This window comes from Telmatherina bonti, assembly GCF_933228915.1.
Source record: "Telmatherina bonti genome assembly, chromosome: 20".
Taxonomy (NCBI): Eukaryota; Metazoa; Chordata; class Actinopteri; order Atheriniformes; family Telmatherinidae; genus Telmatherina; species Telmatherina bonti.
Window position 1 is genome coordinate 26,521,774 of NC_136618.1, and position 13,952 is coordinate 26,535,725.

Here is a 13,952-nt window from a genome sequence, read left to right on the forward strand (position 1 = left end):
AGATCCTGACGACGCTGATGTCGAGCTCACTGATGAACATGAGACATGGAAATGCTTTGGATTCAGTAGCAAAAAATTATGACAAATGAAAGCCATGAAACAGGACGAATTTGTTTTATTACCTGGAAAGGCATCATCCCCAGCAACTCTGCAGAAAACATGAAAGCTTTGGTCTGGCAGTAAAATAATCATTTTCTCTTCATCATTGCCAGCGTTTTTCTACGTCTGACAGATTCACAATGGCTTCTGGATGAACTTAGTTCTGCACAACAAAAGATTTGAAGTCCTCAAAGATGGATTCAGTTTGATTTTTTCATTATATGATGAAGGAATGGTTTATTGTTTATTATTAAATCCTTTTTAACTGAAAACTGCAGGGCTGCTAATTGTTCAACCAGAGCTGCAAAAGCAGGGATTTTGTGTTCAAACCGATGCATCACACTCATAAATAATTTGTGGCGGAGAAGAGCTCCTTTGTTTCCACTGCAGATAACACTGTAACCGGTTACATCAGACTCCATATCTGAACGATTCAGCCACCATACACACTCAGAACGGGTTACAGCTGAACGCTGTAAGGTTGTGTCCTACAAACACAGTTGCAATGCAGGTGTGTGTGTGTATGCAGATGCAGTGTGAGGAGGGCACAGAGTGGCTGCTCGAGCTCCTGACTGACGTGCAGCTGCAGCAGTACTTCCTGCGGATTCGAGATGAGCTCAACGTCACACGACTCTCCCACTTCGACTATGTCAAGAACGAAGATCTGGAGAAAATCGGCATGGGACGCCCTGGTGGGTCCACCTAAACTCGACAGCAGCACCCAAAACTGCCATTGTTTCCTGTTCTGTCTCAGTTATCCCACACACTCTTAAATCAGACAGTTATTAATGGATTTTAAGTGTGTTTTGTGCTATTATGAAGGTTTTCAGTATGTGTGTGTGTGTGTGTTGTTCAGGTCAGAGGAGGCTTTGGGAGGCGGTGAAGAGGAGAAGAGCCCTTTACAAACGCAAGTCCTGGATGAGCAAGGTGCAGCACCAAACGGCACAAATGCTTTGTCAGGATAACTTGATCTGGTTTGTCTCACTCTGACTAGTCCAGACCCACGTGTTTTTGTGGTTCACCAGCCAAACACACACCCACACATTCATAGGAAGACTGAGTAGAGCACATACACGTTCATTCATCTTCGGTTTCTGCACACTGATGGTATTTGGAGTTTTCTGAGCTTTCTACAGTGTTACAGTGTTGAATCTTCATCAGACATGTGAAGGGCACTGTTTTTTATCACCTAAACGCATGTTTGAGTTTGAGTTTGAGTTCCAGCACTCTCTCCGTTCGGTTTCCATAGCGATGAAAAACGTGTCGTTTTAGAGAGTTTTTTCTACTTGGAAATCCTTGTGACATCCTGGGGGATAAGGTTCGGTGATTGGTTACCTTCTACTGGTTAACAAGGGGGGCTGCACGGTGGCGCAGTGGTTAGCACTGTGCCCTCACAGCAAGAAGGTCACTGGTTCAATCCTTGGCTGGTTTGGTCAGTGGCCTTTCTGTGTGGAGTTTGCATGTTCTCCCTGTGTGTGCGTGGGTTCTCTCCGGGTACTCCGGCTTCCTCCCACCATCCAAAGACATGCATGTTAGGTTAATTGGTCACTCTAAATTGCCCCTAGGAGTGAGCATGAGTGTGGTTGTTCATCTCTCTGTGTGGCCCTGCAATGGACTGGCAAGCTGTCCAGGGTGTACCCTGCCTGTCGCCCAAAGCCAGCTGGGATAGGCTCCAGCTTCCCCGCGACCCTGAATTGGAATAAGCGGTTCGGAAAATGAATGAATGAATGAATGGTTAACAAGGGCATGTACAAATACATCAGGCGGGTGGAAAACGTGGGATAAAGTTATTTCCAACGATGGCTGGTGAGTTTACCAAAGAGAGACATCCTGCTGCATTCGTTGCTGTGGGTTGCTGTTTTCCACTTCATTTTCAGGGTCTGATTCAGGTTCCAACATGTAGGGCTGTATGCTATGTGTTGACATTGTATTTTGTGTTTTTTTTTTTATTGAGTTTATATTCGCTTAATCCTTCTGTTTATTAGATGTTACAATGACAGCAAAAGCAGGTGCGGTGCACGCTCCCGATGTAGTGTAGTGGCGGGAGGCGGGGCTTAATGCAGAAGAGTCTCAATCCACTCGTTTTGCCCGCAGGCTGATCTGACAGCCTACGGAGAGGGTCGGTCTGAAGTAAATAAAGCGATTTGTGACAATAACTCGATCAATCCCAGCCCTTCTGGTCTCAGAAATAAAAATAAATTAGCCTGAAATGCACATAATAGTTCCACTTTAAGTATGTTACCTTTTTCTTTAGTATTAGCGAAATTTATTTTGTGAGTTTGGTAGTTTAATTTACGCTTGTAACTGTTCGTGATGTCGTCACGTGAATAACGCTTCCTCCCTCCGTCTGCTTCAGAGGAAGGAGTACTGGGTCGGCTCAGCTGTCCGTTTTACTGCTCCTCATACGGCTGCACTTCATGTCATTTTGTGCAGGATAAACATGCCGATGATCTGGGCTGAATTGGAGCGCTGGTTCCTCTGGTCATTTTCACAACGCAAAGCTACACCCACGGTGATGACAGGATGCTAAGCTCGACCGGTCACAAATACATCAACCTAATTACCAACAGCATTCTGCCACCTGAAGAACATCCCCGTCTGCACCAGTCTCTTTCCTTTCTACAGCTGAAATCATCATTCCTGGTTTCATCACACCCAGACCAGACTGCTGTAACAGCATCCCGTTGAGCCTAAAGTTTTACATAAACTCCATTACATCCAAAAGTCTCCCACTCCACTCCTCCCTCATGCTAACAGGATTAAATCATTACAGATCCACTGGCTTTGTGTTTCACAGTGTAGCCAATTCAAAGTAAATAACTTGGCTCTTCTGTCTGACTGACCTTTGTTGCCTCACACCGTTCTGCGGTCTCTGCAGATCTTTCATTTTCCCGCATGACCTACTGGAATTCTCCCCTGAAAGTCATGTGTGACCTGTCAGTGTTCACAAATCTTCTCACAATCCACCGTTTTACAGCGTGTCTTGTATTTTCTAAACTTGTTGAGTTACTATTAGGGGTGGGAAAAATCGAATCGAAAAGTACAAAAATCTGGATTTTTTTGCTTCATAATTTTAAAATCGTTTTTTTTTGTTAAAAAAGAAAAAAACTATATATTTTTTTCAAATAAATAAAAATAATCCACTATAAGATTTTTGTAATTTTTATTGTTTTCATCTTCGGGTTAGCTCGGTTAGCTCTTAGCTACAGGCAGTTCGGATACCGCTCGATGTCAATCATCCACCATGACGCTCATAACCCTCCTCTCAGCTCCACCTCTTTGTTCATATATGTATTTTCCGGGTGTGACAACGCGCATGCCACTGCCAAGATGGCGATGGTACGAACTGCCCACCGAGCTTCAATTTAGCTCTTCAGAAACCTGTGGATGACGTCACGGAGGCTACGTCCATCTCTTTATATACAGTCTATGGGACCTGTTCACACCATGAGCCACCCTACCCTACGACCTTAGGGGGCGACCACATTTTTAATTGTCTTCTTGGGCATTATAGCGGCAGAATGATGGTCTGGCTACTGTGTTGTTATTTCCTAATTGAAATCAAGAAAAATTATGAGCAAAACAAAAAGTTTTATACATCTATTTTGTTTTTAATCTACAAAAATCCGCAATATCAAAGAATTGTGCGAATCGTCACCCAAAAAAATCTGAATCGAATCGGGACAAAAAGCATATTGTCACAACCCTAGTTACTATAACATGTTGTTGCAGTTACTGTTTACATCCACAAATGAATCATGTGTGTTCATCAGTTGAAGATGAACCTACTAAAAGTTTCTTCTTTTGGACTCGCAGGTGTTTCCAGTGAAACGACCCGACTCCGACCCCCAGCAGCCTGTTCCTCAGGGGGCGTCGTCTGGCGCTGGTCCGGCCAATAGCGAGCCGGGGGCCTCGCTCACCTGCCTGATCAGAGAGTCGGAGCTTCAGCTGTTCGAGCGGCTCGGAGATGGAACATTTGGAGTGGTGCGGCGAGGAGAGTGGACCGGACCCAACGGCAGAGTGGTGAGACAAGGACAGATGTGGAGGATAATCGGTTTAAGTGTTTTTTGATGGGAGCATGATTTTGTCTCCAGTTGTCAGTAGCCGTGAAGTGTCTGAAGGCAGACATGCTGGACTCAGATGGCCTGGATGATTTCATCAGGGAGGTGAACGCCATGCACTCGTTGAGCCATCAGAACCTCATCCGCCTGTATGGGATCGTCCTCACACAGCCCATGAAGATGGTAATACACACACTGTCACAGTACGTTTTATAATGATAAAAGATCAGCTCAGTTGAAGCTGAAGATGTCTCAAAGCCGTCTCAAATCATGAGCTCAGAAATTTCTGTTGGGAAGAAAAGGCATCCTCAGCTTCTTGTTGTCTTCATGCCAGGTTTATACATGTAAACATGATCAGTTCTCTGTGCGTGTCTCCTGGTTTAGGTGGCTGAGCTGGCACCTCTGGGCTCTCTGCTGGATCGCCTCAGAAAGCGTCAGGGTCACATCCTCATCTCACTGCTGTGCAACTACGCCGTTCAGGTCAGGGGAAACCAGAAGAAATCATGAAGAAGAAAACTTATTGCTTTTTGGGTTTTAATTCATTGCAAACTCTCAATGCAGTGATTTCTGAGAAGTAAGAGTCAAATTACATTTTTTTCATATAAAGAATGTGTAAGAAAGATAGTCATGCTTGACCAGGTGAGGAAGCAATGCTTTAGAGACTCGTCATAGACCGCATATGAAAGATGGGCGGAGCCTCCAGGAGTAAAAAGTGAAGCCTATGCAGAAGTGTATAAAACTGCAGTTCCCTCTTCATCCACTAGGGGCTGCAAAACAGAGCAAATCCCCATAGACTCCCATGTTAAAAAGACCAACTTCACGGCAGAAATAAACATGTTTACAGTCTGGTACAAAAACCCATTTTAGGTTTAATAGGTCAGGTTTACCCTCATGACAACTGTGGGGGGAGTGAATTTTTTTCTAACTCGCCCGTTTAAAAGTGATTCAATCTCGAAATTTTGCATATTTATGGGCGTGTCCTTTTGATTGATGGATACCCAATCTCCCGCTTCAATTAAGAAGAACGTAGAACAACCGCAGTTTTTAGCTGGTTAACAACGTGACTTAGCTTTAGCCTGCTTACCTCCATTAGCTGGTTATCTCCTGTTATCTCCGGGTTAGCTCGGTTAGCTCTTAGCTACAGAAAGCTCGGAGATCGCTCGATGTCAATCATTCACCATGCCCCCCTCTCAGCTCTACCTCTTTGCCCATATTTATACTTTCCGGGTTACATGATGCGCATGCCCCTGCCAAGATGGCGATGGTAGGAACCGCCCACTGAGCTTCAATTCAGCTCTTCAGAAACCTAGGGGTGACGTTGCGGAGGCTCCGTCCATCTTCCTATATACAGTCTATGGGACCCGTTCACACCACAAGCCACCCTAGCCTACAACCTTGGAGGGCGACACCACAAGAGCCACTCAGATCGGGTCATACTTTGGCCCCATACTGTAACCATGAGGCTACAGTGGACGGTTTCTCCCCCACAGGGACAAGGGATGTTACCTCGACAACATCACTGCAGACTGAGCAAGTATGGTTGAAAATACTTTCGTTAAAAAGTGAAAACATAAAGATTAAATAATATGAGGCTTCGCCTTACATTTAAGTTCTAATGGGCTTGACACACGACCTCGCTTCTTCATCAGCTCATGTGGAAGTTGCACAATGAGGCGAACATCTCTGCTGTCCTCCAGGTCAACATTCACGCATGTGAAATTTCATTCATGTAGATGTGCACACAGAGGCTTGCGACGCGACACAAGAAAGTTAATAAAATGTTGAACTTTTGTTGCTGTCGTACGGCACTACAACCAATCAGAGAGGGTTTCATCGACATGATTTTTTTTCTGGATCGGCTTTGAGATCTGCCATCAAACAACGGTGCTCACCGTGCTGCTTGCTTGTTCGCAAACCAGGATGAACCCAGGTTTTCTTTTGTCTTCTGTAATGTAGAGTTACCAGCAAGACTTCTCTCAGTTTGAGTAAAATCTCCCAACTCTTCTTCCATCATGCTTTACGTATCACGTACTGCAGTAAAACTGCCAAAATTCCCTCCAATATCAGAACCAATTAGTTTTCTTACAGACAAGCAACCTGAGAGCAGGATGCGTGACACTGCCGGTGTTGTTGCTGTTTGTCACGTCATTGTGTGTTGGGTTTCACCCATAGGCCGTATATGAAAGATGGACAGAGCCTCTGGCGATTAAAAGTGAAGCCTATGCAGAAGTTCATAGAACTGCAGTTCCCCCTTCATCCACTAGGGGCAAAACAGAGCGAATCCCCATAGACTCCCATGTTAAAAAGACCAACTTCCTAGCAGAAATAAACATGTTTACAGCCTGGTTCAAAAATCCATTTTAAGTTTAATAGGTCAGGTTTACCTTCATGACAACTGTGGGGGGAGTGAATTTTTTTCTAACTCGCCCGTTTAAAAGTAATTTAATCTCGAAGTTCGGCATTGTTAGGGGCGTGTCCTTTTGATTGACAGGTACCCAATCTCCCGCTTCAAGTCCAAAGAAAGTAGAACAAACTTGGTTTTTAGCCGGTTAACAACGTGACTTAGTTTTAGCCCGATTACCTCTGGTAGCTGGTTAGCTCCCGTTATCGTCAGGTTAGCTCGATTAGCTCTTAGCTATAGAAAGCTCGGAGTTTGCTCGATATCAATCATCCACCATGACGTTCACAGCACCCGTCTCAGCTCCACCTCTAAACACGTTTACAGCCTGGTTCAAAAATCCATTTCAGGTTTAAAAGGTCAGGTTTACCTTCATGACAACTGTGGGGGGAGTAAATTTTTTTCCTAACTCGCCCATTTAAAAGTAATTTAATCTCGAAGTTCAGGATATTTAGGGGCGTGTTCTTTTGATTGACAGGTATCCGATCTCCTGTTTCAATTAAGAAGAATGTAGAACAAACACGGTTTTTAGCCGGTTAACAGCGTGACTTAGCTTTGGCCAAACTTCCGTTAACTGGTTAGCTCCAGTTATCGCCGGGTTAGCTCGGTTAGCTCTTAACTACAGAAAGCTAGGAGTTTGCTCAATGTCAATCATCCACCATGACGCTCACAGCCCCCCTCTCGGCTCCACCTCTTTGGCCATATATGTATTTTCCGGGCGGGATGACACGCATGCCCCTGCCAAGATGGCGATGGTAGGAACCGCCCACCGAGCTTCAAGTCAGCTCTTCAGAAACCTATGGGTGACGTCACGGAGGCTCCGTCCATCTTTTTATATACAGTCTATGGTTTCACCTGGATGGTAATGAATGTCGCCTGGTGCTGTTTTTTGTTGCACCTTAAGTACCAGAAGACCAGTACCAGAAGACCTCAGGGTCTGTGAGGGTTTGTGACTTAAAAGCATGTCAGATAAATAATCAGAGCGGTATGTTTGGTCTGTGACCTGTTTGGATGTGTGCAGGTAGCGTGTGGGATGGCCTACCTTGAGCAGAAGCGGTTCCTCCACAGAGACCTAGCAGCCCGCAACGTCCTGCTTTCCACCAACGAAACTGTAAAGATCGGCGACTTTGGCCTGATGAGGGCGCTACCTACACACACTGACCAGTACATCATGGAGGAAGGCCACAAAATTCCTTTCCCATGGTGAGAACAGGTTGCTGCTGTCTTCTTTTCTTCCAGCTTCCCACTTGTCTCATAATCGCTTTCCTCGTGATTTCTTCATCGCTACCTCTCCAGGTGTGCTCCAGAGTCGCTGAAGTCTCGAACTTTCTCTCATGCGTCTGACACCTGGATGTTTGGGGTCACTCTCTGGGAGATGTTCACTCACGGACAGGAGCCATGGCTGGGCCTTAATGGAAGCCAGGTGCATTTTTTTTCTTTTTACATTTAACTGGGAATAAATTTGGGATTTGCACAGAAAATATGGTCCATATATATATATATAGCTTAGTGTTTTGAGAAAAGCTACCACTAAAAACAGCTGAAACCTTTCATATGTATTGTCTGCAGATCCTTCATAAGGTGGATGTGGAGGCTGAGAGGCTGTGTAAGCCTGACGACTGTCCTCAGGACACCTACAACGTCATGCTGCAGTGCTGGAGCCCCAAACCAGAGGACAGGCCCACCTTCATCGCTCTTAGAGACTTCCTGCTTGAGGTAGCACTTTTTTTTTTTTTAAACTACTGTAACCTCATGAATCTCATTTAAGTGAATGATTTAGGAATTCTGCCCCTTTAAGGGGGGTTGCACATACTATCATTTACTGTTTCATACCAACTCATTTCTATGTAACAGAAACAGGCCAAACATTTCTGTCATCTGCAAGTAAAAACTGCTTTTTACTGAAACAGTTTGGCCATTGATAAAGTCACTGTGTTTGAACTAAAATCTGAATGTTTGCGTTGATAAATGGGTTAAGAAAGGAGTTGATTCGTCAATCATATTTTTGCCCAACACCGACTTGACCCTTTGCAAATGTTGCAACCAGCTTTGTTGCATATTATGTATTTCTAACTTAAGCAAAGTGCACTTTAACAATACAGAAACATATTTACAGTGTCTTGGAATCTAAGCAGATGTGGTGCTTCAGTATCTTGGTCCAGCATGTGGAAATGTTCAGTTTATTTTTCTTTGTTTGCACAAATATCGTGTTGTGGAGGTATGGCACTACTTCCATCCTAACATGCACCACAACCTGTTTTTGTTGACTCATACAGTTTTTTTATAAGAAAAAACAGGCAAAAGGTTTTGGATCACTTTGTTTATGATGATATGATGATTATGTGCTACAATAACAAGTTTTTATTTCATGTTAAAGTGATTAAATCACTGCAGGTTCAATACAAGTGTGGAGTTATGTGATCAGTTCAGTTAAATTAGTGTGTTTTATAATCAAGTTTTATAATCCCTCTTATTTATTATTAAATTTATTGAATTTCCCTTTGGGGATTAATAAAGTATTTTTCATTTCATTTCATTCATTTCATTAAACTAGAAAAGCACTCGGAGAGCGCAGACCTCCGCCAGGCATATTGTTATTAACACCCAACATAACTTCAAAGTGATCCAGAATCCAGGATCGCTTCCGGATCTCCACCAAAATGTAGTCGTGTGTTACTTGTGAGACCCCCAACATATCCTGAAAATTTCATAAAGATCCATCCATAACTTTTTGAGTAATGTTGCAAACAGACAACCAAACAAATAAACTCCGGTGAAGACATAACCTCCTTAGCAGAGGTAATTAAAATACCAAGTAAACAAAGTCTGCAGAAATACGTAAGCAAAAATATTAGACCCTCGTGTCCACCCAGCGGCATGGAAACAAACAAACAGCACCTCTACTGAAAGCACACATCCCACAGGTTCCAGTCATACCAGTTTAATGTCGCTATGACCAAGATTCACTCAACCAGAGTCGAAAGAAGGCTGAATTTATGCATCATGTTGAAAAACATTATAGCAAGTGTGAATTTAAATATGCATTACTGTTATAATTTCTAATTTATATATAAGTTGCAATAGGCTAGTAAATAATCAGAAGACTAGATACAGCTACTAGAGGGCAAAGGTAAGTGACACAAGACAATTAGGTTGCTTTAGAAGTAATATATTTTGAAAGTAGTTGCAACAAAACAAAACAATAACTAAAACCATTAACCACAAAACCCAAAAAAAATAATACAATATTTACAATGAGAAATATCAAATACACTTCTTATTTGTTACATCCTCAACCATTTCACAGAAAAGGAATAAAAATAAATCAAACATAATTTCCAAAGTCCATAGTCCTGAGTTCTTTTTCCTGTTCGGGGGATATTCAACAGTTCGTTTGCACCGGTGGAATGTCCATAGAGTTATTCTAATTTAGAATGATGGGAAACGCGTGATTAACTGTTGAAAGATTGAGAAGTGGACTGGTGAAACGGGTGAAGAATAGGTGGGAGAGAGACAGGCTACTTTAGCCTCCTACCCAACCAGTGAAAGGGACTCAGGGTCTTCAAGCTCCTGGATAATAGCTCGCCATCACATCACCCATTAAAGGGCACCTGGCCTGCATTGGAGAACAGGACCAATTAAATATCTGATAATTCATATTGTTAACAATAAATCCTGTGTACACATTCATATCAAAGTTTCAAATAAATGTTCAATATCTGTACATTTGGAAATGCTCAGGTTTTACACTGCAACCAAACCCATAAATAAAACAGTACAAGCAGCAAAAAGCAAGATGGCTAATGCTATAGCTAATGCTAATGCTAAAGCCAGTATTTAACCCACCAGGCTAACATGAACAACAGGATAAAGGCCTGGTCCACAATCACATGTTAGCATTAGCATGCTAATTTTAGCTAATGGTGGCTAACACCACAAACAAATTACATAGGCTCAGACAAAGCTCAGACTCACCAATTCCAAAGATCATAGATGCCCAAATGACAGGCACAGCCCCCCCAGTCCTTAGATCAAGTTGGCCTCTACAAAGTTACAATGATGCATAGTTGACTTTATACAAGATTTACTAAATAGATTGTATGTCTGTTTGAAACCAACCTTCAAAGCAGCTGTCCTCAACTCCTCTCCCACACTACTGAGCTGAGAGGAAGTGAGGTAGCATAAGTATGGAACCATGATTGGCTGGAGAGACCAGGTGAACTGTCATGTGACCAGTGCATTCAAGGACTGAGTGGAAGAGTGGGAATTTTGAATCTCTCATGGAGAAAACATGTTAGATGTTACATTTTTCCCTTTGGTTACAACATCATTACATAATCTGTCTTACCTTTGCTGTTTTGCCTCCAAAACTTTAATCCACCGACATAAAACTGCATTCAGTAAAGCAACTACATTTCCCACGGTGGTTCGGGAGCAGTTAGGCGGACAAAAGCGCAATTTTCTGCCCGGTAACATCAGTTTGATTGGACGACAACAGGTGTCAGTCATTCAGCATCACAAACATTTCCTGCTTTGTCAGTGATGATTGGTCACATTTATGTAAACATGATGACATCAGCGTGATTCTACCGTATCACACAATTAGAAAGAGGGGTTGGTCATACCGATCGGCCAATCATGGCCAAAGTTACGCACATTACACACACACACACACCCACTGCATACCGTGACGTGATAGTCAGTAGCACGGCGTCTGCTTTCTACTTTTTATTTAAAAACAGGAATCCAGAAACTCTTCCAGATCTCCACCAAAATGTCACCATTTGTTCCTCGTGACACCCCCAACATATCCCCAAGATTTAATCAAAATCCATCCATAACTTTTTGAGTAATGTTTCTAACAAACAAACAAACTGTGACAAAAACATAACCTCCTTGGCGGAGGTAATAACAAGAGCTAACTAATGACTGAATTGATTTCAGATAAATAAATGTGAAGCTGAAGGCAGCAACAAAGTGAAATATGACTTTAACACTGCTGTGAAAGAACTGCTTTTAAAGCATCAAGGAGATTTACCTCAAAACATCTGAGAGAACTTTGCAGAAGAGGGAGTTTCTTTTTCTTTTGGTTGCTCAGCTAGGAGGGAACAGAGTATTTTAGTCTTGTCTGCACAGTACCTCTTGTTCCTGCTGATGGTAGTAATAAAACAGGGAACGCTTGTCCTCTGCAGACCATGCCAACAGACATGAGAGCCCTGCAGGATTTTGAGGAGGAAGACAAGTTGGAGATTAAAATGAATGATGTCATCACCATCATCGAAGGAAGGTCAGTTTGTAACTTTTTTTTTTTTTTTTTTTTTAAATCAAAACAGGGTTGAGATGGCTGCAACACTTTAACTCGTCCTTTTCAACTCAGTCTGGTATGCAAAGAGAAAATGACTGAAAGTCATGCTTGAGCCCAGAAGGAAGTTCATCCAACAAATTCAAGAGAAAAAAAGTACCTCTTGTTGACAGTGGATTCCTGGCATTGTGGAAAATGACTGACTCACCATAGAAATATGGTCTCTTCAGTCTTTGTGTGTGTTTGTCTGAATTGTGTTTTCCTTCTGTAACCTCCATAGACCGTATATGAAAGATGGACGGACCCTCCGGCGGTTAAAAGTGAAGCCTATGCGGAAGTGCATAAAACTGCAGTTCCCCCTTCATCCGCTAGGGGCTGGAAAACAGAGCAAATCTCCATAGACTCCCATGTTAAAAAAACCAACTTCACAGCAGAAATAAGCATGTTTACAGCCTGGTTTAAAAATCCATTTTCGGTTTAATATGTCAGGTTTACCTTCATGACAACTGTGGGGGGAGTGAATTTTTTTCTAACATGCCCATTTAAGAGTAAGTTCATCTCGAAATTCGGCATATTTAGGGGCGTGTCCTTTTGATTGATAGGTACTCGATATCCCGCTTCAAGTAAGAAGAACGTAGAACAACCGTGGTTTTTAGCCGGTTAACAACGTGACTTAGCTTTAGTCTGCTTACCTCCGTTAGCTGTTTAGCTCCCGTTATCTCCTGTTAGCTCGGTTAGCTCTTAGCTACAGAAAGCTCGGAGTTCGCTCAATGACGCTCAGAGTCATCTACCAGGACACTCACACATCCCCTCTCAGCTCCACCTCTTTTTTCCGGGAGAGACCGCCCAGGCAACCGCCCACTGAGCTTTAATTCAGCTCTTCAGAAGCCTATGGGTGACATCATGGAGGCTCTGTCCAGTTTTCTACATACAGTCTATGGTAACCTCCCAAAGTTGAAACCCAGATGACCACAACTTTGTGATGCATCTTTTTGTTGTTGAAATCTCAAGTAGCAGATTTGACATTGCTGTTTTGCCTGGTTGTGTTTTGATGTGTTTTCAGGGCAGAGCATTATTGGTGGCGAGGTCAGAACAGACGGACGCTGCGTGTCGGCCAGTTTCCTCGTCATGTGGTGACATCAGTCGCCGGTCTGTCGGCTCAGGACATCAGCCGACCACTGAAACACTCCTTCATCCACACCGGACACGGAGACACAGACCCCAACAGGAGCTGGGGACACGCAGACCGCATAGACAGGTTAATCACACACAACATAAACTCAGACTCAAAAGTTTTTCTTCAGTAAATTAGAATTTATCCTTTTTCTTCTTGAGAAAAAAGTATGATTAAATACTTCATAATATTATATTTTTAGGATTGACATCACCCTTTTTTAAAGTACAACAAACAACATATCATATTGGCCTATCTGCACTTCCTAAACTTCTTTTCCAGTTGTTTCTGTTTCCCTATATTCATATACATTGTCCTCATACATTTACTGTAAACGTGGCATTCACAACCAAAATTAAATTTAAAAAAGGAAAATTATCATAAGTACAAACAATGTCTTTGCTTGTTTGAACCATCAGGTACATGAAGATTTCCTTTTCATAAATGCGGATGGTATACTAATAAAGCATTTGAGCGTATTTGCTTATGAGCAGCATTCTTTACAAACAGATAGTTTCATCTCTCTAATTAATTATATATATATATATATATATATATATATATATATATATATATATATATATATATATATATATATATATATATATATCATTCAACTTATTAAAGACATAAAAAAACAGGTCAGTAAAGACAGATGTGTGGAAAAAAAAGCCAGAAAACGCAGTTCTGACTTAAGTCTGAAAAAGCAGACGAGCAAAAGCCTTCAACCTCAGCAACTCAGAGTGTTTAAGAGCTCATCAGGCACAAATTGGCATACAATGCATTTTCCTAGTGGGCCGATGTGTTTTTAGGGCCGACACAATTTATTTATTGGTCTGACTGGTCCGTAGAAGTCTGTAACTAACACTGGACTGGCCCACTCAAATGTTTAACCATCACCCTCTCTTGCAGTGGTCC

The 13,952-nt window shown here is 42.5% G+C and overlaps 1 protein-coding gene across 1 annotated transcript in view; it reads left to right on the forward strand.

The window, feature by feature from the left end:
• Nucleotides 1–628: 628 nt before the first annotated feature.
• tnk2a (tyrosine kinase, non-receptor, 2a) overlaps nt 629–13,952 on the forward strand; it is a gene marked incomplete at its 5' end in the record, with an annotated part of 29,410 nt that continues 16,086 nt past the window's right edge. The window contains 10 exons of the mRNA XM_079260268.1: nt 629–791; nt 956–1,026; nt 3,916–4,122; nt 4,194–4,343; nt 4,545–4,640; nt 7,580–7,761; nt 7,855–7,981; nt 8,128–8,274; nt 11,751–11,845; nt 12,924–13,118. Of these exons, the coding sequence (XP_079116394.1) occupies nt 629–791; nt 956–1,026; nt 3,916–4,122; nt 4,194–4,343; nt 4,545–4,640; nt 7,580–7,761; nt 7,855–7,981; nt 8,128–8,274; nt 11,751–11,845; nt 12,924–13,118 (1,433 nt within the window). The remainder of the gene's footprint in view (nt 792–955; nt 1,027–3,915; nt 4,123–4,193; nt 4,344–4,544; nt 4,641–7,579; nt 7,762–7,854; nt 7,982–8,127; nt 8,275–11,750; nt 11,846–12,923; nt 13,119–13,952) is intronic.